This window comes from Lupinus angustifolius, chromosome LG12 (assembly GCF_001865875.1).
Source record: "Lupinus angustifolius cultivar Tanjil chromosome LG12, LupAngTanjil_v1.0, whole genome shotgun sequence".
NCBI classification, from domain to species: domain Eukaryota; kingdom Viridiplantae; phylum Streptophyta; class Magnoliopsida; order Fabales; family Fabaceae; genus Lupinus; species Lupinus angustifolius.
This window is the reverse complement of record NC_032020.1, coordinates 7,737,384-7,761,115: the sequence shown is the minus strand read 5'-3', so window position 1 is coordinate 7,761,115 and position 23,732 is coordinate 7,737,384. Positions and strand designations below refer to the sequence as shown.

The 23,732-nt window shown below is 34.8% G+C and overlaps 2 protein-coding genes across 2 annotated transcripts; one reads left to right on the top strand and one right to left on the bottom strand.

Annotated features, from left to right (window-relative positions):
- On the top strand, positions 5,942-16,234 carry LOC109362761 (high mobility group B protein 14). The gene is made up of 6 exons (XM_019608778.1): positions 5,942-6,085; positions 6,897-7,052; positions 8,266-8,323; positions 8,615-8,659; positions 15,837-15,917; positions 16,007-16,234. The coding sequence occupies exons 1-6, from the start codon at positions 5,988-5,990 to the stop codon at positions 16,055-16,057; spliced, it is 489 nt and encodes a 162-aa protein (XP_019464323.1). The 5' UTR covers positions 5,942-5,987; the 3' UTR covers positions 16,058-16,234.
- On the bottom strand, positions 17,899-21,830 carry LOC109362760 (uncharacterized protein ycf23-like). Its single transcript, XM_019608777.1, has 9 exons — positions 21,533-21,830; positions 20,992-21,057; positions 20,634-20,708; positions 19,642-19,704; positions 19,458-19,517; positions 19,095-19,184; positions 18,828-18,935; positions 18,471-18,593; positions 17,899-18,169 (listed from the first exon to the last, which is right to left on the bottom strand). The coding sequence occupies exons 1-9, from the start codon at positions 21,728-21,730 to the stop codon at positions 18,032-18,034; spliced, it is 921 nt and encodes a 306-aa protein (XP_019464322.1). The 5' UTR covers positions 21,731-21,830; the 3' UTR covers positions 17,899-18,031.

Below are 23,732 nucleotides of genomic sequence, written 5' to 3'. Positions count from 1 at the left end.
TTTTTCTTCAATGAGAGTCACATATCAACAATCATCATTTGTGCATACTTTTTCATTTAAAGCAGATAGACAACACATAAAATAAAGTAGGGGATAAATGATATATGAAACATATGATAATGCATGATAATATGAATATTCAACCTAAAATTATTAAAATATGTATTGTACATGACATGAATGAACTATCTAAATGCAAAACCCCCTTAAACTTAGAAATTTACATTGTCCCCAATGAAAAATCTAAACAATAAGAGAAAGAAAAAGAAAACTTAGAGGTTAGGTAGGAAGTGTCCTTAACTCATATGCCAATTATAAGTGGTTGACTTCATTGGGTGTAGTAGAAGTACCTGCAAAAGAAGAGAAAAAAGTCCCAAATGGACTAGGTGCAAATATCATATTTGAATGAGGCGGCTAATAGGCATTGCCATGTTAGCACTTTTCCATGTAAATTTTTATTTTTTTATTTTTTAGAGTTTATGATTTTTTGTGTAGCCGACACTATATACATCCCCTTAAAAGGCTTCAAACTCAAGGAGGCATTAAAGCCGACACTAAAACACTAAAATTAATGAATTAAAAAAATATACCACCAACGTGGATTGCCTCCTACGAAGCACTTGTTTAATGTCATTAGCTTGACGGTTGATCCCTCCTCATCACGCAAGATCCCATGAACTCATACCCGATGGTGGATGAAGTGTTTTTACTTTCGTTTTAGGTGTTTTCCCTTTCTCTTAATTATCAGATTTATGTGTAATCCTCAAGCTCTCCTCATGCAGGTTGTAGGGGAGTGTTGAATTTGCATTTATATAATGACTACCTTCAGCCACTTCCTCATCAAAATTTGAAGTGTCACCTTCCAACATGCTTCTCTCCAAAAGATTCTCATATTTCACTTTAGGCACTTCATCTTTCACTACTTGGTTTAGCATATTAACCTGCAACATGAGTCCTCAAGAGAAGGTTGTTTAATAGATTTAGCAATATCAAATTCAACTTTTTCATTCCCTATGCTTAGGGAAAGTTTTTCATTTTTAACATCAATTATAGTACCAAATATAGCAAAAAATGGTCTACCTACTATGATCAGAATTTGTGCATCTTCTTCCATCTCTAGTATTACAAAATATGTTGGAATGAAAAATTTCTCAACTTTGATAGGAACATCCTCCAAGATGCCTATAGGGAAATTCACTGACTTATCCGCTAATTGAAGTGATATAGTAGTGGGTTTTACTTCACTCACGTACAATGTTTTACATACAGATAAGGACATGAGGCTCACACTTGCCCTTAAGTCACATAAAACACGGTTAAAATTAGTATTACCAATTAAGCAAAGGATAGAGAAACTACCAAGATCTTTTAGTTTTGGAGGTAATTTATTTTGAATTAAAGAACTTCACTCCTCATTTAAAGCAATTGTTTCATAATCTTCTAGTCTTCTCTTTTTAGATAGAATATCCTTAATAAATTTAATGTATGCATGCATCTCCTGCAGTGCCTTAGTGAAGGGCAGTTCAATATATAATTTCTTAAGGATATCTAAGAATTTCCCATATTTATTTTCTAACTTTGTCTTTGCAAATCTCCGGGGAAAAGGAAATGGTGGCACATATGGTGGTGGAGCTACATACTTAGACACATTTTCAGAATTTTGTTCCTCTTCAAGGAGTTATGTCTTAGTATGTTTCTCTTCCACTTGTGTATCATTCTAAGTTCGAGATACATCATTGAGTTTCTTCCCACTCCTTAATCAGACAACCTTACAGTGTTCATTATTTGAATTTTTCTCTAGCTGTCCTAGAAACATCCCTATTTGCCTATTAAAGTTGCTAGTTTGTTGGGCAATTTGTGTTTCTAATATTTTTCTATGGATGGTCAGGTTTTCTATCTTAGAATTCAAATCATTTAACATATTTGCAACATTTTTATTAATCGTGATTTGATCCTCTTGAAATTTATTAAGGTTAGCAAGTAATTTTTTCTGATCTTCCATTATTGTTATAAGAGTGAGATCAATAGGAGAAGATTGTACCTATGGAAACCATGTTGGATGTTTCCTATTACCTTGCTCATCCTAGTGTTGATGATTTAGAGTGTTGTTACTCCTCCAGGAAAGATTAGGATTGTTCTGCCTGTATGGTGGGTTGAACTGTTGTCCGTTCCTCTTCTTATAGTCATAGTAATTGCGTGATTCAGGTTGTTCATTGGCCCAAGCTCCATGTACATGTTTAGTGAATTGTTTGCATTCATACCACTCATGCCTTTTTTCTCCATACCCCTCACATGTTGCATTAGACCCAATAACATTAGCATGGTATTTTTCCAACCTTTCAAACCTTTGAGAAAGGTTTTCCAACGTGGAAATTACCTTTTCCATTTGATTTCCTGAATATTGTGCACCTGAGTCTCTCCTTGGATAATGTCTCCTCTCATTCGCCCATTGTTGATGATTGGAAACCACATTCTCTATTATCTTTGAAGCAACATCAATTCCTTTGCACATAAAGGTACTATTTGCTGAAGAGTCCAACAATTATTGTGATGAAAAGTCTAGCCTATTATAGAAGTTCTGAACCAACATCCAAGATAGAATAAATAATGAGGGCAAAATTTAGGTAGCTCATTTAATCTTTCCCATGCTTCAGCAATTGACTCCCCATCCTTTTGACTGACGTTTTGGATGAGGTGCATATAGTGCACAAGTTTAGAAGGAGGAAAGTATTTGTTGAGAAAAGCCTCCTCCAATGTTCGTCATGTTGTTTGAATTTCAGCATTTTGATTCCTTAGCCACGTCTTAGCTCTCTCTCTAATGGAATATGGAAACATGTGGAGACGAATGACAGCTTCAGAAGCCCCATGAATCCGTACTGTCTCACAGAATTCCAAGAACTGGTCAATATGGGTATTCAAATCTTCATGAGCTCATCCTCCAAATTAGTTTTGCATCACCATTTGGATCAAAGAAGATGGCAATGAAAAGTTCTCTATCTCAATACCTGTGCGGATTATTCTAGGAAGTAAACTACAAGCATTATGGTTGCGTAGTCGTGAAGTGATTTTTCATCTCGTTCAATTATTGTTTGTACACGCACACACCTTTCTCTTGATCTTTCTCTTTGTTGTCTTCTTCTTCTATTAAAAGTTCTTTCTAGCTCTACTTAGTAATTTGAACTTTGCATAAACCAAATGAGCAACCTGCAAAGGTACAAAGAAAAGGGAAAACGCGTAATACACTAGAGTAAAGTAATGAATTAATTGAGAATTAAAGAAATTTTGACATAGTCCCCAACACTGGCGCCAAAAACTTGATAGGGCAAATCACAAGTGCACGATTATATCGTCAATTAATAAAATATTGATCCCACGAGGACTGAAAAACTCCTTTAATTATAATAATTAATTTATCCTTAACTCAAATAGGAATTAAAAGTGAATTTAGAACAATTTAACAAATGACAAAATTAATTATGAAAATAGTAAAAAAAAGATTGAAATCTATTTTAGGAAGAGTTCATAGGATAAGGGTTACCGCCTTTACACTCACAAATCCTTGTTTTGCTCCTTTTCATGAACTTTAAGTTGTGAGAGTGAAATTCTCTTTGATATGTGTCATCCTCTCTCGAGCTCCGACACATGTACTCAATTAAAGTTACACATACTCTCGTGATACGGTTATCAATTAAATCCTTTACTTTGATCTTTCTATCCAATCGCTTCGTAGCAATCCAAGGTGAATTCCAGAAACCTCTGAGAATCCTGATACTACTCTCATGAATTAGGATTCTAGTTTTGAATAACTGAATGGTCAGATAGCTGGGTTCACCTCACGGTCCTTCCCCAATGTATGTAAGATGTGTAATTTGTTGGCCAGACAACTCACAAGAATAAAACTCAGTTTAATGATTCAAATCACAATATTCAATAAAATAGAAGTAAGAACAAATATTTATTAAATGTAAAAGGGCATAGCCCCAATCATAGAAACAAAGTGAATTACTCACTTATGATGGAGAAGAGAATACCAAATTCTAAATTAGAGAATTGTAATGTAAAGTGTAAAATGTATCCTCCTTGAGGGAGAACTCTCATTTATCCTAATTAAAAAATATTGGTCTAAGCCCAACAAAACAAACCTAAAACATAGAAATATAATATAACATATATGACTTCTTTTGGTCATTCAATTGGTCTTCGTATAGCCTCAACACTGAATTTCATCTTCTTGCACCAAATATCTACTCTTTTTGGCCTTAACCCATCCAAACTGCACAACATAGCCAAAAACACCCACTCAACCCGAACAAAAAGAAATAAAAGCTAAAAACAATCCTAAAGTTCTAATTATGTCCTAAAATGCAAGTTAAATATAGTGCAAATGTAGCATAATTTCACACTCATCACCAAGCGAGATCACCTCGCTCAAGCGCGAAAGACAGGTTCAAAACTCCGAATTTCTCGCTGAAGCCATAACTCTTGCTCAAACTAGAAGAATTTCTTAATGCTGAAGTTTGCTCTCTCGCTCGAGCGAGAGGCAAAAGTTCTGAATTATATATAAGCGGTTACACGAATGTGAGGGGATTCCAATCAGTTTCAAGGCACTTTCTTCATACTTTCTAGATAGAGAAACACGAGAGAGAAGGAGAGAAGTCGTGAGAACGACTTTAGATCTGGATTATCTTATATTTTACATCATTCTAGTGTTGTAATGCCTATGATGAGTAGCTAATTCTCCCCGTGTTGGGATTAAAATGTAATCTTCTAACTCTTGTATTCCTATATTCAATTCGAAAATATATTTTGTTGTTTGATTTGGAAAGTTTATTCTGTGTTTAATGCTTGATTCTTCTTAATTTCTAGTTTCTTGATCTTGGATCTAAGTTTAACTGGGAAGTTAAACCTAGAATTGAATCTGGATAATCTTTCTTGATTCATCATTGATCTAGGAATGGACAATGATATATGAATTGTTTTTACATTGAGTTTGATGTTAGATAATTGATTAAATATCTAAGGAATTGGTGTTTGATGAATTATCTAAGGATTTTGTAATCAATGAGTTGATACAGATGATTCGAAGAGCATGTTGCATCAAGATCAATAACTTTGCAAGTTTTATAGAATTGAATCTAAATAGTACAAATATGAGGAATGATGAAAGTCAATTCGAACCATTTTTATTTTGTTTAGAAAACCATTTTAAATTAACCGTTTTTGGACAACCTAAACCAATGAACAATATTATTCCTCAACTTTGTATATATTTACTCAATTTACTAATGTAGAAAATAGTATAGATCTGAATTGCTCTATGAGGATAATATCCCGGTATTTACCGGTTTTATTACTTGAACTATACAGTAGTCATACTAAAAATATAACACTAATGTCTTAAAGTTTTTGGTCAAAATATTGTGTCAAACCTACTTATATAGCCCACGAATAAAGATTTTCCGACACTAATATGAATTAATAATATGCTCAAAGACGTGCACTGTTTTATGTATATAAGTATATTTGAGCACATAAAGTCAGGCCGGTTCATGCAGATAATATAAAAACCAAACCTATCAATTTAAAAAAATGTACCACGGTGTTGATCTAGTAATATAAGGTCCTGCTATAACCCCAAGAAAATCAAAATGTCAAGAGTTCAATTTCTCGAAGCGATACTTATTGGGAAGAGCAACTATGCACCCATGATTAGTTCCTTACCCAATAGATAAAGGGATACACTTAGTAATACCATTTTTATATATAAAATATAATACAAATATTTATATACTCTAATATATCATTTATTTGCATACATATCTTTTCACTCTAAAAAAGCAACACAATATCATTCAACCAAATTCAAATTTTGAGATTTTGATTTTTTTAGTTTATAATCCAATTAAAAAAACAGGTTGTTTAGTTTCGGTGGTAGCCCAAGTCAAACCGAAGGAATAGAACAAATACTCCTTCCTACTCATCCAAACATGGCGAAGAACAAGTCTCTATCCTCTTCTACTTCTTCTTCTTCAACCTCTGCTCAAGCCTCCACAATCACAACACGCTCTTCTTCTGCCACTCCCAGGTACCCATTTCTTCTCCCTTTTACTCTCTCCATGGTTTCCAAAATAGCCCAGAAGAATGAATGCTAAAAACACTAGTAAAGTTCATATTTTTTGTATTATCGCTTTTGTTATTTTGACATGACCCAATTGGGTCAAAACGTTTCCCTGTGAGTGTAGTTACTTTTTTATGGAGTGCGAGAAAAAAGGAAAACTAGGAAATATAAGGTAAAACTGTTCAATATTATAAATTTGGAATAGGGTTATGCTGTAATTTTTACGAGGTTTTGCTATTCAACATGTACATGTTAAGGGGGAACGATATGTGATGGAGGAGATATGAGATTATAAAATTTGGGTGGGGCAATTTTCTTTTTTTGTTTTGTTTTTGTGTTGGGTTTCTTGTGAATTTTTGTATCGTTTCAAATGCGGAGAAATTGAACGTGGTTGTTTTACTTTACCTTTTCTTCCTGAAGAGCTTGTAGCCCTTTTTAAGACCAATACTCAGCATTTACTTTGTAACTGTGCGTGCCACAAATTCGCCATTTTGCACACCAAGTTCATGTAAAATAAGGTTTTGTAATAATAATGTAAAAAATGAGGAACTATGTTCCCAAATGAACTGAGTACTATACCGTACTATGTTATTGGTAATTATGGTTCACAATTTAGGAAAAAAAGGAAATTGAAACTGAACAAGGTGAAGACATTTTGAACTTAAACTATTTTAGGTTTTCTCCTTTGGCTTCAGTTGTTGCTGGGGGAAAATGATAAATTACTCAAACTTCTGAAATAGTTTCCATGACTGAACACAGTGTTGCAATTGATTTTCAGCAAACTAGTATTGAAGATTAAAACAAATGGGGGAATGAAGAGATCGATGCAGCAGACTAATTCCAGAGCGAAACCTAAAGCTACTCAAAAGAAGAGCAAACAAAAGATTGATGCTAAGAAACCAAAGAAACCACCCACCGCTTTCTTCTACTTCTTGTACAGCTATTTCTCTGCTCCATTTTCTTTATTTATGTTGGTTACTTGTACATTTATAAAATTCGATGAGGTGTTAGTACTAGCCACTCTTTGTATGTGCCTTTTGTTAGCGTAGTTTATGGAAAATATTAATTTTATCAGAACTTGGCCCATTTAGCTTCATATGTATAATTTCCTAGATTTTTGGCATTAATGTAGTTTTTTGGGTACTATCAAGTGTAACCCCTCACCCTATGAGTATGGTACTCATCTCTTTCGGGGTGCGTGACTGTCCTTCTCAACAAGTGTCGCTCCTAGGAATCGGGTCCTTGACCTTTTGGTCTTTCTAGGGATCTAGCTAGGCCTTACACCATGAGACCAACACCTTGTTGGTGACATTTACGTAGTTTTATTTGTATATCTTGAATTTCTGAAATATTAAGCTCTCCTAAAGAAGGGACCCTTGAAATATTAAGGTCAAAGTTCTAGTTGTGGAATCGGCATCTTATAAGTGCAAGTTTAGGCCACCTTCTATAGACTCACAGTGGGTTGCCCTTCCATGGGTCCTGTATATAGCGGACGCATTATAGCACCAGTTATCCATTTGTTTTAATGAGCAACTTACAATTGCTGTTGTATGCTTACTTTCTTCTTCCATTCTACTGATCCTAGCACTTGCCCTCGGATTTAATGTTACCTCTGAGGTTGATGGGATTCTGTTTTAATCATGGGTTTTCACTTTTCAATGTATGCTGGATAGGAAGGTAGGAAATATATGGCTTTAGAGGGAATATCCCAAAGAGGTAATTATTTGTTGATATATGGCTTTAGAGGGAATATCCCAAAGAGGTAAATATATGGGTTTTCACTTTTCATTTGTTTCTGCACCACATCAAGCTCGACCAGAAGGTATTTGATGAATGGCTATGATAACTCATTTAAACACAATATTCCTGTGACAGTGTCCTTTAAACACAATATTCCTGTTCCTGTGACAGTGTCCTTTCTTTCCTTCAAGCTTGTTTTGTTGTTCTTTGTTAATAGAGGGTGACACTTGTTTCAACAATAAAGTTGGTGTCTTGTGAACTGAAGTTTTAATCCTGAAAACAGCCTCTTTGTCAAATATCATTGTGCTAATAAACCAAACAACCAGCTGCTTCTTTTTCATGGATAAATTTTTTAGATGATCCTTCAAAATCATTCCGATGACTGGAAGCTCTTTTTCATTGTCTAGGGAAGATTTTCGCAAAGGGTTTCAAGATCAAAATCCAGATGTCAAGTCAATGCGTGATGTATGTATGCAATCCTTTGTATATATTTTCTTCTTATTTAGTTTATATTTTTAATCCTTCTTGAAGAAAGATAGTTGCACAATTGATTGTTTACATACTCCTTACAATTTTTAAAAACCCAATACAACACAGTTGAGGATTTTGACATGTTGCAAGAAGTTGTATACTTTCTTGTTCAATTAGCAACTCAGACATCATCATTAATAATATTTATAATACTATTTTTGTTATTATTATTATTTGTAAAGTTATGTAATCTTGTTTGTTTTCCTCCATCCTGTGTTCATTCAGGTTGGCAAGGCATGTGGAGAGAAGTGGAAAACAATGACCTATGATGTTAGTTTCCCCCCTGAAGCCTCTTCTTTTCTTATTTATCCTGAATCACATTATTGTAATGTTTGAGGGTTGAAAAATGAGTATATCGCAAATGGGAAAGTATACTGAGAACTAATAACAAAAAACATGAAATTATATTTAGATTCTTTGTCAATTGGTCCATATCAATGAGACCGGTAGAAGCCTCTGCAAGGAGAGTTGATCAAATGAAGGCTAGTCCAATTCCTAGAGAAAGAGGGAGATCAAGAAAAGTCATAGGCGAAATGATTAAGAGAAACTTAGAGATCAATGCTTTGTCAATGAACATAATTTATGATAGAGCTTTATAGTGTCATTTGATCTATGTAGCTGATCTCACCTAATGGGATAAAGGCTAGGTTGTTCTTGTTCTTTGTCAATTAAGGGAGGTCTTGAGGATATGATTTTATAATCAAAGTGTAGACCATATTAATAGAGATATGTGTGTAACATGTAACTCAGTGTAAGTCAGAGTTACCACTTAAAAGTCAAAACATTACAGCAGGTGCTCCTTTCTTCAGGAATAAAAAACTAATACATATTTAGCAGCCCAATATTAATTATATAGATGGCCATACTCATCTGCTGGTGTTCATTCCAAATAAATGTCTAACTCCTTTTTGAAGTTTGTTTCCTGTTTACTTAGTTGGCACTATGGAGCATCAAGTTTCAATTAATTTGTTGAGGTAACTCTGTTCCCAGACATCTTTCCCTGTTGGAGTGGCACAAAGATTGGAGAGAGTTGTCCAGGGGTTTGCTCTGGTCTAGGGTTGTTTTGTTGGTTAACTAATGAAGGACCATTTAGTGGGTTTGGGAAGTTACTGTAGGCCTAAAAGTGAAGGAAGTTTGAGTGACTTGGTAGCTAAATATATTGCTTTGTTGGGTAAATGGTTGTTATGTGGTTTTTCTGAAGAGGTTATTCCATTAGGTTATTTGAAGCAAATATGGTTTAACTCAGAATGGCTGGACGTTGATCTGGCTGTCACTACTACTCATGGGAGCCCTTTGGGGCTCGTTTGATGGACATGGTAAGAGAGACGAGATATGATAGCCCGCCCTATACTGTTGCAATTTGGATTTTGGTGAGCCACCGGGATAGGATATGGCTATCCTGTTGGCCTATTCTATCTTTTTCAGCGATTGTATTTCTTATCCCATGGAGGAGTTGAGTTACAAATGACCAGGATATGATAGGATATTGCACTGTTTCCCCCTCACACCTGAACACCATTGCTGCCATTGCCCGCTGCCACCACCACATTGATGTCATCATTATCTTGTGTTCACCAAACATTAAACAAGATAAGAGCTTATCCTGCTCACATCCTATCTTGTTCTTAGTTTGCTCTCTATCCTATCATGTTCTTATCTTATTCTGTCCACCAAACAGGTCCTTAAAGGATTTGGAATAAGGAAAGGGGTAAAAATTTTGTAGAATGTAGATTAGTGTTTTTTGCTATTCTCTTGTGCATCTTGTTGGATTATTCAAGGTATTTAGGTGTCAATAGAAATTGATAGGTATTGGGACATTATTAGGCCCATTAGACCCCCTATTAAACATATGTATGTTAGGAGAAATAAGGGATAACTAACTAGGACAATTGTTTATAGGGTTAGTTAGATATAAATAGATAGGGGAAAGGGTAGTTGGGGATGATTTGGGAATAAACTAAAATTGGGACTGATTTGAGGAAATCAGTTTGGGAGGTTACCATTCATTCTACACTTTTCATAGATTCAATAATATTCTTACCAGTCAAGATCACATTGATCTTGTATCAATTCCTTGACTATATCTTGTATTTTCTACGGCTGTTTGGTACCAGTTCTAACACTAGTATCAGAGCACTGACTTGGTGCATGAAATGTTTTCTGTTGCGATGTGTATGGTGGTAACGAGAGGGGTGGCTAGAAGCAACAACGAATGGACCCAAGAAAAGGAAGAGATGTGGATGCGTATAGAGTTGAATGAGATGCGAACCAAGAAGACGAAAGATCTTCTTGCCGCGATCGTGTCCAAGCTGGGAAACGCAGCCCAATCCGACGATGACGCAACGAGTGATGCCAGCGGAGGGCACGATGTGGATTTCGGCTCTGAGCGGAAACAATGGCGAAAACTCGAGCTCCCTGTTTTTGCCGGTGATGATGCTCACGGATGGACCTGCAAGCTGGAGAGGTATTTCACGTTGAGGGGGGTCGCCGAGGCTGAAAAGATGCAGGCAATGCTGCTGGCCTAGGAAGGGAAGGCTTTAAGCTGGTTCCAATGGTGGGAAAGATGTAATCCTAGACCTTCTTGGGAGGAGTTCAATGTGGCGATGATCCGAAGGTTCCAACCTTCAATGATGCAAAACCCGTTCGAGATACTACTTTCTTTGAAACAGGGGGGAACCGTGGAGGAGTATGTTGAAGATTTTGAAAAGTATATTGGGGCTCTTGATGAGATGGATCAAGATTTCGCAAAAGGCACCTTCTTGAATGGCTTGAAAGAAGAAATTCAGGTGGAAGGCTTTTTGATTTAATCAGCCTTACGGAAGTAATACAAAAGGCGTTGATGATTGAGAAGAAGAACACCATTTTGCATAAGAAAGGTGCTAGCTACGTTACAAAACCAATGAGTTATCCAAGAAGCAATTCCTACAACAAAGTTGTCACAATAGATTTGAAGTGGGTCTCAAATAAGAAGGAGGGACAGTCCGTTGGGGGTAGCCTTGCTATCAGTTATGGGTAGGTTAACCCCATCGCAAGTTTAGGGGTGGGAAGTGGAAACTTCAAGCATCTCACCGGGGCTGAAATAAAGGACAAGAGAGAAAATGACTTATGTTTTAGGTGTGATAAGCTATGTAGTAGAGAGCATTGCTGCAAGAACAAGCAGTTAAGGATGATTCTTCTAGAAGAAGATGATGATGGTGAGGATAAAAGGGAGGAGGAGACAGACTCGGGGCAATACAACTCCCTACAATTATCGCTCTATTCCATGGCTAGTTTGACATCTTCCAAATCATGGAAGGTTTCAGGACAATTGTTGGGAAAGTCAATGATCATTTTGCTGGATTGTGGAGCATCACATAATTTTATTGCTACCGATTTAGTAGCGCAAATGAAGTTGGCCGTGACTAGTACTCCTAGCTATGTAGTAGAAGTTGGAGATGCTCATAAGGTGCAATGTCAAGACAAGTGCGAAAGGTTGAATCTGTTGATCTAGAAGTTAGAGTTGAGACAAGATTTCTACTTGTTTGGGTTGAAAGGGATAAACATGGGGCTCGTGTTGGATTGGTTGGCTAACCTAGGGGAGGTAAAGGATGATTTTGGGAAATTGGAGTTGTCATTGAAGAGGGTGCTAATTTGTACAAGATCTCAGGAGATCCCACACCGTCACAGACACAATTGACCTTTGGTGCCTTCTTGCAAGTGCTAAAGGAGGGTGAAGGGTTGATGTTGCACTGTATAGAGGAATCAGAAACTCAGTTGGATAACAATCCCATACTGGAGGAGTTGCTATTGGTACTACAAACTTATGATGTTGTTTTCCAGGACCCTCAAGGGCTGCCACCGAATAGGAGACATGATCATGTGATTCACTTGAAGAAGGGTATTAGAGTATTATTATAATTCAGTTAATTAGTTGTACCTGTGTTAGTTATGTCAAAGCTATGAGCTGACACTTTAGTCTTTGCTTTCTAGCTACTATATATGTAGCACTTTACTCTCTTCTATTCATTCATTAAATAATAACAAATTCTCAGTTTTCAGGTACATTTTCTCTCTTCAATCTTCTCTCTCTTTTATCATTTTGTTTCTCTCTCATTATATGGTATCACGCCATGGCTGCCACCACCAACACTGGGACCTGTCCTTCCTCTCCTTCGTTCTCTCCCTCCGCTGCGTTGCCGATTCAGGCGGTTTCTTCACCTCTTGTTCTTCCAATTCCTTCAATGAAACTAATAGAGAAACACTATTTGGTTTGGAGGCATTTCATGCTTGCAATCCTAACATCAATTCGCGCAAATTGATTTGTGTTAGGAACTGAAATTTTGCATCAATTTCTCAATGATGATGATCGTCTCATCAACTGAGTGAATCCAGCCTATCTTCGTTGGGAAGAAATTGATCAATTTGTATTCTCATGGATTCTAAACTCACTTTCTGAAAGCTTGCAACCTTGTGTGGTAGGTTGTACACATTCGTGGCAGCTGTGGGAGGAGCTTGACTCCTCCTGCAATTCCCAAACCAAATCTTGAAGCAAACAATTACGCTCTCAATTTAAGCATTGTTGCTATGTCACATAATCAAATCTTGCATAATAGGACTAAACATATAGAACTGGATCTTTACTTTGTTCGAGACAAAATTCAGAATCAAACTCTTACAGTGAAGCATGTGCCATCAGAGTTTCAAACTGCAGATATCATCACTAAACCTCTTCCAAACAATCAGTTTATTATTCTAAGAAATCAACTCAGCTACCTAACTCTACTGGAAGCTCTCGCATTAGCTCCCTCCAATTCCGGGGGGTATATTAAAATATTATAATAATTCAATAATTCAGTTAGTTAGTTGTAACTGTGTTAATTATGCCAAAGCTATGAGCTGGTACTTTAGTCTTTGCTTTCTAGCTACTATATATGTAGCACTTTACTCTCTTCTATTCATTCATTCAATAATAACAAATTCTCAGTTTTCAGTTACATTTTCTCTCTCTCTCTTTTATCATTTTGTTTCTCTCTCATTACAGAGGGGGCTGAAATTTCAAATTTGTGACCTTATAAATGTCCTCACTTCAAGAAATTAGAAATCGAAAGACTAGTGGGAGAGATGCTACAAGCCTGGGTAATTAGGCCAAATATCAGTCTATATTCTAGCCCCCATTATTTTAGTCAAGAAGAAGGATGGGGGATGGATGTTTTGCGTTGACTACCAGGCCTTGAATAAAATTACCATTATGAACAAATTCCCCATTCCAGTTATAGAAGAATTGTTGGATGAGCTAGGTGGGGCAAAGATTTTCTCGAAGTTGGATCATAAGTCGGGGTACGATCAGATACGAATGAAGGAAGAAAACGTCCAGAAGACTACCTTCAGGACGCATGAAGGGCATTACGAATTCTTGGTGAAGCCTTTTGGTCTCACAAATGCTCCTTCTATATTCCAAGTCTTGATGGATAAAGTCTTGAAGCCATTTTTGAGGAAGTTCACATTAGTCATTTTTTATTACATCTTAGTTTTCAGCCAAGATTTGACAAGCCATGTGTCTCATTTAGCACAAGTGTTGGAGGTGTTAAACCAGAATTTTCTCAAAGCCAACAAGAAGTGTAGTTTTGGTCGCGACAAATTGAAATATCTTGGGCATATTATTTTAGGGGAGGGAGTAGCAGTCGATCAATCCAAAGTAGCCGTCATGCAGACTTGGCCTCGACTAGTTGATGTTAGGGGGTTGAGGGGATTCCTAGGGTTAACTGGCTATTATTGAAGGTTCGTTAAAGATTATGGGAAACTTGCTAAGCCTTTGACAAATTTATTGAAGAAGGATAGCTTTAAATGGTCTGAGCAGGCTACTGGAGCTTTTGATTCTTTGAAAGCAGCTATGGTCTAATTACCCAAGCTTGTTGTTCCTGATTTTTCTAAAGTCTTTGTTATTGAGACAGATGCTTCCAATACAGGGTTGGGTGCAATCCTAATGCAAGAAGGGAGGCCGTTGGCATTCTGGAGCAAAGGGTTGTCTGCACGGGCACAATTAAATTCAATGTATGAACGTGACTTTATGGCCTTAGTACAGGTTGTACAGAGGTGGAGACATTACATGCTAGACATGCATTTTATTATCAAGACGAATCAGAGAAGTCTGAAGTTTCTGACAGAATAAAGGTTGTTCAGTGATGAGCAGTTCAAGTGGGCAGTCAAGTTGATCGGGTTGGATTTTGAAATCCAATATAAGTCAGACAATGAGAATTCAGTTGCATACGCTTTATCTAGGAAAGACATGTACTCAACTATTTCAGTCTTGACCATTGATGATGTGGAAGATTGGATGTCAAAAGTTCAGCAGGATCCTAGGTGGAAACAGGTGACACAAGATTTGGTAATTTCCCTCACTTCTCATCCTGATTTTCAATTGAAGAATGGGCTGCTATTGTAGAAAGAGGGGGTGGTCCTTTCTAGAGTATCAAACAAAATTCCTACCATTCTGGCCGAATGTCATACAACGCCAATGGGAGGACATTTGGGATTTTTTTAGCACGTACAAAAGGGTGGCCAGTTTTTTGTATTGGGAAGGTATGAAAGGGGATGTTAAGAAATTTGTGGAGGAATGTGATATATGTCAGAGAGCTAAGTATTCTACCTTGGCTTTGGGAGGATTACTACAACCTTTGCCAATTCCCACCCAGGTTTGGAATGACATCTCCATGGATTTCATTGGAGGATTGCCTAGGGTCTGAGGTAAGGATACTATTTTTGTGGTAGTTGACAGGTTGTCTAAATATTCGCATTTCCTTGCTATTGGTCACCCTTTCACAGCACGAGAGGTTGCAGTGTAGGCAAAGCCTTAAGGTCTCTAAAGTCCCCTGGGCTGCATCCTCATTTCTGTCAGAATAACTAGGCTAAGGTCCAAGAGGTCGGTGGTTAAGCTTCATGGGTTTCCATCGACAATAGTTTCTGACCGGGATCCCATTTTCCTAAGCCAGTTATGGAAGCAATTGTTTAGGCTGGCCGGAACGCAACTTAAACTCAGTACCTCCTATCATCCACACACTGGTGGGCAGACGAAAGTTGTAAATAGGTGTCTTGAAACCTATTTGAGATGTTTTGTGGGTCCTAAACGGACACAGTGGTTGGATTGGTTATCTTGGGCCAAATTTTGGCACAACACAACTTACAGAGTTTAGCAGGTATGACTCCTTTTAAGGCGTTGTATGGTTGTAATCCACCTACCTTGATAAAAGGGTGTTCTAGGATATATAATATGGATTTTGGCTTCTCTGTGGTGTTCACCCCATGGTATCAAGGGGATTCCAGTTTCAGTTAATACATAGACTTACAAGGTTACTCTTGAGTTTTCTTTGTACTTTTTTTGTTGGAGGATATCTTATCTTTCCATCCTTGTAATCTTCTTTCTTTCTGTTATATAAAAAAGTTCTATTTTAATAACACTAGCATCTGACAGGAGAAAGTTCAATATTATGATATAGCAACAGAAAAACGTGCTGAGTTTGATAGAGCAATGGCAGAATATGAGAAGAAAATGGTAAACAATCTATCATATCCATGGTTAGTGAGTTTTTTCTTATTTGCATAGTTACAAGTTATACCTATTTGTTCTATGCTGTATGGCAGGAAAGTGGTGAATACGATGAAAGTAATGATGAATCAGAGCTTGATGAGTAAAGCAATCCTATTATTTTGTTAGTAAGAAAGTTGGATATGTATGAATTGAAGTTACTTGGACTAAACCTTGTATATTTAGTTGTAGTGAGTTCTTGTTCGTTGTGAATAATTATCATTTTTGTGTATAAATTACTGAGATGCTTGACATTGGAGATATGGGCATGTGTCATGGTTATATATTGTTTCAACCAAACACAAATTGAGCAGAGTTATATTAGAAGGCAAATACTACACATGTTTGAACAGGGATGAAATACATATTAACCAAAACCATGTGAAGATCATATATTTTTGAAGTTAGAAATGAATATGGATCGATTAAGCTTTGTACCTTATCCAACCTAAACATTTGCTAATTTTTGATTAAGAACGGATCCGATGCCGGGTTAATTAAGACTGAGTGATGCGCAGGTAGGATAAGTCCTACCCACCTTAATAACTTTTATTTTTGCTTACTTTCACCAAGATGATTAGGACAGGTGGAGTGTGCATTTGTCACTTGTTAGCATCTCCAGGGAGCCACATCTTATATGTTATTTTTGTACCACTCCATGTATTCTGTTTCTCATTTGTCAAAAAAATAAAATATGAATTAAATATATATCAACTTTATATTTTTTGACAAATGAAAATGTATATAAAGTAATATAAAGTTTGAGATAGAAGATGTGACTTCCATTTCAAGTGATTAATCTACTAGCCACTAGGTGAATGCTTCCATGCTAGTCAATTTGAGAAGGCAGGTGCCGTTCCTGAATGACCAACCATTTGCAACAGGTAGTATTAGTTAAGGTCCACGATTGTCATGTATTATCTCCTTTTAACTCATTATTTATGTCATATTTATATTTAATTGTACATAAAGACTATTTAATAAATTTTAACAATTTAACTCATCGGATATCAAAATTAACCATAGTCACAATCAAAAAAATTAAAATCTAATATTGTAATCCTAATTTTTCTTTAAAAAAATAGAATCAGTTTTTGGTTGCTGTTCATTCTTCCTCTAATAGCATTATTCTCTTTTAACTTTTAGCCGCCAAGGATTAGTATAGAAACCAATGATCTTTTGAATTTAAAGTGCAAGTGGTCTTATGCTGCTAAGTGCTCAATCTTTGTCCTTCACTCCATGAATTTGTTTAACTATTCAAATTTTAAATAAAAAGAATAAAATTTCCATTCACCTTATATTACAGTATGGGAGAGTCCACGTATGATTTTAGCCATGTAAATGTGATGATAATCAATTACTATCCCACAAACAACCAATACACATTGATAACGAATAATTTGCACATCATCAATTGACATAAAACGTGGGGTAGAAAAAATTGTGAGAATGACTTTATATTTTTAAATAAATTGCAGAAAAATTATGATTATGACTTTAGATTTTTATTTATTTTTTACACCTATTGTCAATGTCCATTTTGATGAGTTAAATTGTTAAAATTCTACTATTGAATGGACAAGATCCTCTCCAAAAAGGAAAAAGGACTACTTGATGTAATATTGTTGTCCTTTACATCCAATGTGGTGCCATTTTTAAAGGAACATGGAGACAATTTTTTTCAACCATTGAATAAATATGACTGTGATCACCAATTTTACGTGTGGGTGTGGCAACATGGTTGTTCATTTAAGAATAGCACTAGCGTGCATTCCCCAATCTACAATCACATTGTCACATTAATGTTAATTTACTTTAATGTTAAAGTTATCCAACTTTTTCCTTCCCTCATATTCCAATATTGCACATCGTCAAAGTACCAAACCCATGACTTTTGCATGGTAAAAGACTGTTCCAATTACAATGTGGGATCAATACCCATATCACACTCAGATGTGAGACATAACAGATTTGATTATGATACTAGCAGTTCTTATTCTTAAAGAAGGATCCAAATTGTCCTTACATGTTTTATTCAGTACTTGCACTACCTTAATCTGTTTATTGCAACACATATGGAACTAGTTTCTATGACTGTGAGTTTCCACTTCATGTGTAGGGTATGTCTGAAATGATGTATGTAATGAACTAGAAATGCTTCTAACCTCAGCAATCATGGCAACCACATCATTTAGCCTATTAATTGCAGATCCCACACCCTGTGATGAGGAAATACAACAATCAATAACTTCAACTTTACAATGATAAAGGTAGATTATTCCATAACTGTAGTAAGTTTATGATTAAAAAGGGCGGCTCAGTGTACGAGGCCCACTTAGCGGAGTCTCGAGAGGGTAGATGTACGTTATCTTACCCAAAAGTTGAAGATGTTGTTTCAACATTTGAACCCGTGACATCGTGGTCACTAAGCAAAAATCTTACCGTAGTACCAAACTCACCCTCTAGTAAGTTTATGATTGCTATAAAAATTAATCTGGGAAGAAATTTAGTAGTCCATACCACACCGGCAGCTCCAGCTGTAATAGCCATAGGTGCTGTCACAGCACTTATCCCGGATGAACACATGACTGGGATCTTAACAGCTCGTGATATAGAATACGCCGCTGCTAAAGTTGGTGTTGCCTACAATTGACAAGTGATAAAAAATTTGATAATTTAAATAAGGGTTTGTAACAAATTTCAATTTGCAATAAGGATTAATATTTATTTGTTTTCAAGGGTGAAGATATATCTCATGGACAATTTTTATTTGTCTGTTTATGTCCATTTTTATTATCGCCAAGACGCTAACATTCTTGAGCTTTACATTCTCACATCTCCATCAATAAGGAAAAGACATAAAAAATTTCTAGTTACCTTCTCAATCAAACCAAGAACACCAGACTTAGTAGGATTGCAACATTTTCCTCCTTCAGTTTGAATAATATCCACACCTTCTAGTTCCAGTGACTCAGCAAGCTTGACCTGTTTTTAAGGTCTTAGATTGTTATTTATTTACATATCGGCAAGTATTGATAAAAAGTGCGGTCCAGTGCTCCCACTTAGTGGCCTCATGGTCATTAAGCAGCAACCTTATCGTTGCACCATAATTGTCCACAGAGAATCAAAATGCTGCATGTATACCTGATCAGGGAGGCTTAGTGTGTGAGGAACTGTGACAGACAAGACTATTGATGGAAGTATCCTCCTTGTCTCCTTTGTTAGACCAAGAATCTGCATAGAACGATAGATCATGAAAATATCAAGTACAAACTTCGGGTTAGTTAGAATGAACTATTTCATTTCGAGATAATGACATTTTATCATTTTATTATATCAATAACATAAAATCCTAATTCAGAATACAAGTTGTCATTGTAATTTTGTTAGTAGCATCTGTTCCCCACAATCCTTTCATTGCTTTCACAATTCACTCATACACTAGCATGCACATACATAAGATAAGCATAAAAAATTCAAGCTTTAATTATGAAAATCACTCTTGACCTGCTGTGGAGTAAAAACAATTCCCTTCTCATAGAATGAATCATAGTTTCCAATCTCAACCTGCCAAAGCCATTAATCATATAAAAAATCTAACAAGGTTCATGTTAATATCATTCACGGCTATGGTAACAACATAGAATTGATATTAGAAATGGAACTAGACAATAAGGTGAAACACTCAAACCATCAATGCTCCTGCTTCAACTGCAGCTGGAAATGTTGCAGGGTCTACAGAGGAAACACAAACCTGCAAGAAAGCTGAATGATAAATCGTTGAACGGAGAAAAGAATCAGAACAAGAGAATAATATCCTAACTGAGAATATCCCCAAATTTGGCCTAAAATGCTACCAACATGTATGAATACTCAGAAGCGCTTTGGAAAATATTATATTTTCTTCTGCTAGAAAAATGAGGAGGAGCTCTCAAGTCTAATGCATAATTGGCTCATATAATGAAATGATAAGTATGACCAAACGGTTTAATTATGAGAAAACAAAATGCCTTAAAAACTTCAGAACACCTAAGGACTCACGAGTTGCGAATTAAGGATTGAGGCTTGAGGGGCAGACAAGATGAGGAAATGAAACATATCATTAAACAAGCAATGCAGATGCAGAGTCTTCTTGTAGCCAAAGCCACTAGTATTTTCGAGCTTTCTCTTCATTTAATATGGTTAGATAGCATATTTAAAAGATCATCTGTATAACTGTTGAGATCTTATATTGGTTTCCTTTTCACAATTACATACATAGAATTAAGCAACCATGGACATGCATTCATTGGCTCAACAGGGATATCAGTCACTTTAGATTTCGAGTTTTTAGACAATTCTCCCACAAATGAAAATTCACCTTTTGAATCTTTATCACTTGCTTCAATTGCTTTGATACTTATGAGAGGCTAGAACTTAGAGATCCAAAATAGAGGGGATTATATTAACTTTTTCAATACAAATTAATTACGATCATAAATATCTAGCTGGTTTGAGTGTTTATCATTTCGACAATGATTCTCTATAGTTAAATGTATTCAAACCAATATTGTAAATGATTAAGATATCCAATGACTATAATAATTTTTTCTTGATGATAAGGTAATCCAAATACCCTCTGCCCAAGTCAACAAACCATAAATTTGAAAGGGCAAGGAATCCTATAGAAAAGTATAAATATACCGGACAAGAAGTTAAGTTGAGAGCTAGCTTCACCAATTCTGGGTCACATGCTATATCCACATGAGTTGCTCCTCCCTGTAAGCACATTCCACTATAATACATTATCCTTGAAATTAGTATGTTAATTTTTAATGTGCAAGACTAACCAAGAATATATATAATTTACAATTTGGTTGGGAGTTTCATTCAGATACAAGAGGAGTTTCAACTTCAAACACAAGATCATTCTAAATGTCACAACTCGAGTATTCATATGCATAGTTGGCATAGCATGGACTCCAGATCTAATTTTCCTGTTGATAAATATTAACTCTACAGAGCTGAAGAAATAGAGAAAATATAATAAAGAGAGAAGAACCTTTTCGGCAGCAATGACAACTGAGGCAACATTGTCTTTGTTAAAATTCTGCAACCCTGTGATAATCTTCAAAACAATAATTATACAAAAAAGCCAGTCATACATTAGATTTTAGTGAAAGAATTCTACCCAAAAAGAAGAAAAAAATACAAAGAAGAAGCAGTATAGGCTAAAACAAAGAACTATAATGGGGTTGAATCCCAACTTTGGCCAAACTCCTTTGACTTCTGGGACATTAAATTCTAGTGTGAAGCAAAAATTGCGTAGTTGATTGCAACTTATTGATTACTTTTAATTAACCTCTCAGATTTGGTTCAGAATTCAGAATTTCAGCTTAGCCCATAACAACTTATTTGTCATTATATAGTCAAGCTAAGTGACTCCTTCTATTGTCTTTGTCCTTAACAGGATTAATCTTTAGAAACATACAAATAAACAAGCCAAATACCCCATATATACACATAGAAAAACATTGCATTATTCCATGAAGAGAACCAACAAAATCAATACACATAAAGCAGGAAAATGAGTTGTGCATTACCTTAAGAGCTCTTCGTTCTTGGAAATCTTTCAACACAAATTCTTTTGTGTTTGAAAGGAGAGCTTTGGTAGTAAAGCATGATCTTCTTTTCAAAGGTGGAAATGGCCTACAAGTAGTAGCATTCAATAGAGGTTTGTGGGTTGGCTTTAGAAAGGTGTGAGGAGAAGAAGAAAGTGACATGCATGTTAAGGAATGCATGGTTAGTGTTGTTGTTAGTAGTAATTAGGAAGGAAGAAAAGTTTGAGTGAGAAAGTGGTTCAAAGGAGAGAAAAGAATAGATAAGATAGTGGGAGATTTAAACTGTCATGTTCAGGAATGGACTAGATTGTTGGCACTAGAAGAGACAACTTGCCTTAATGTGGGACAGGTTTCAAGACATATAGTCATATTGCTTTATATTAGAAAATAATAAATCTTCCTTAGTCACCAACAACGTACCAATATCCCTGTATAATACTTTATTTATTAATTATGGGTTTATAAGTTACTTTATTTATTAATTATTGGTTTACCAGTGATATGTATAATTTTCTTATAGATAAGAAAATTAGTAAAAAATATAATATTTTTCACATTATTAAGCAATTAAAAGATTTTGTAATTAATTTTGTTAGATTTTGATATATTTTATCTTTAAACTTTATTCTTATCTCTGGTTATTTATTTCCACATAAATATATTATTGAAAAATACAAAAAATACATGTCTGGTCGATATAAGAGTTTTTTATATAATCAATTCATCTCATTATTTATACTAGTGTGTACAGGCATTTCGTGCCTGTCAGCAAATATTGTGTGATACAACATATTCAATTTTAATATATTTCATTTTTTTAATTAAAATGTACTTTTGTGTTCGGTACACTTTATATTATATTTTTTTGTGTTTACGATAATGTTTAATTTAAGTTGAGATATGTGGTTAATTAATGTATTGGTGGTAGTTGCTCAGGATTATATAGTTTTTTGTAAAAATTAAATAATGTTAAGGGCAATATAGGAAATGAAAATTACACTATGAGGGGAGTTATTTCAAGTTTTGGCTTTATATATAGTATAGATTTAATTATTATTGACTTTTTAAGTATGAGTTTAATTCTATACAAATTTATATGCAGTCGGTATAATATCTAACATTCATTTGTATTAATTTTTAAAGTGTCAATAATAATTAAACAACATAAATAATATATGATGTAATAATAATATATTATAATGTGACGGTATACATTTTTCTCTGATATAAATATCACAAATAGTCACTTAATACTCTCTTAAGATTTTCAGATTTGACACTATTTTAAAATAAATTTTTATGAGGTGAGTGAATATTTAGGAGTAAAGATTATTTATTTGTTTATTATAAGTCATATACAAATGATCTGTATGCACAAGATAAAACGTGCGGAAAAAAATCTGGTTATAATAAAATAATAAAGTATTCATCTATCCACTAAAATTATAACATGTGTTATATTTAATCAATTTCTATAAAAATATTATTAAAAACTAAAAAAATATGACAATGTTATAATTTTAGTAGGTGTATGAGATAACTTATCTCATAATATGTTAGGATACTTTATTATCAATAAAAAAGTAATGTTATAATTATTTTTATTTTACTATTATAGTTACTAACATGTTGACATACACTTCGTATATGCTAACCCGTGTTCTTATTTATGATACTAAGTATTAAATTTGTATTTTTTATTTTAGAGAATTGAAATATTTTTTATTAAATGTACTTCATGCTATAATTTTTGTATTTATTATAATATTCAACTTAAAGTGAGGTGTATTAATTGTAGTTATCTAGGATTTTATGGTTTTACTTTAGGAATAAAAAATGTTAAGGGAAAAATAGAAAAATAGAATCATGGTGGTAATTATTTCAAGTTTTTATATATAATGATTCTATATAGATAGTTTGTCTAAATTTATACAAAATCTGTATAAATAGATGAATCTATTAATTGCAATTACTAAATAATGAAAGTGATATTGTATATATTGAACTTTTTTAATTAACTCAACTTTTAATCATTAAGTAAGAAATCAACACATAGTATGTTAACTCATACCTGTCAATTCGCTTTTCTATTATTTGTAATGTGTAGTTTGTATATTTTAAATGTCAAATGCAGTATTTTATACTAAATATTATAATTGGTAGTTGAACTTATTTGATTTGT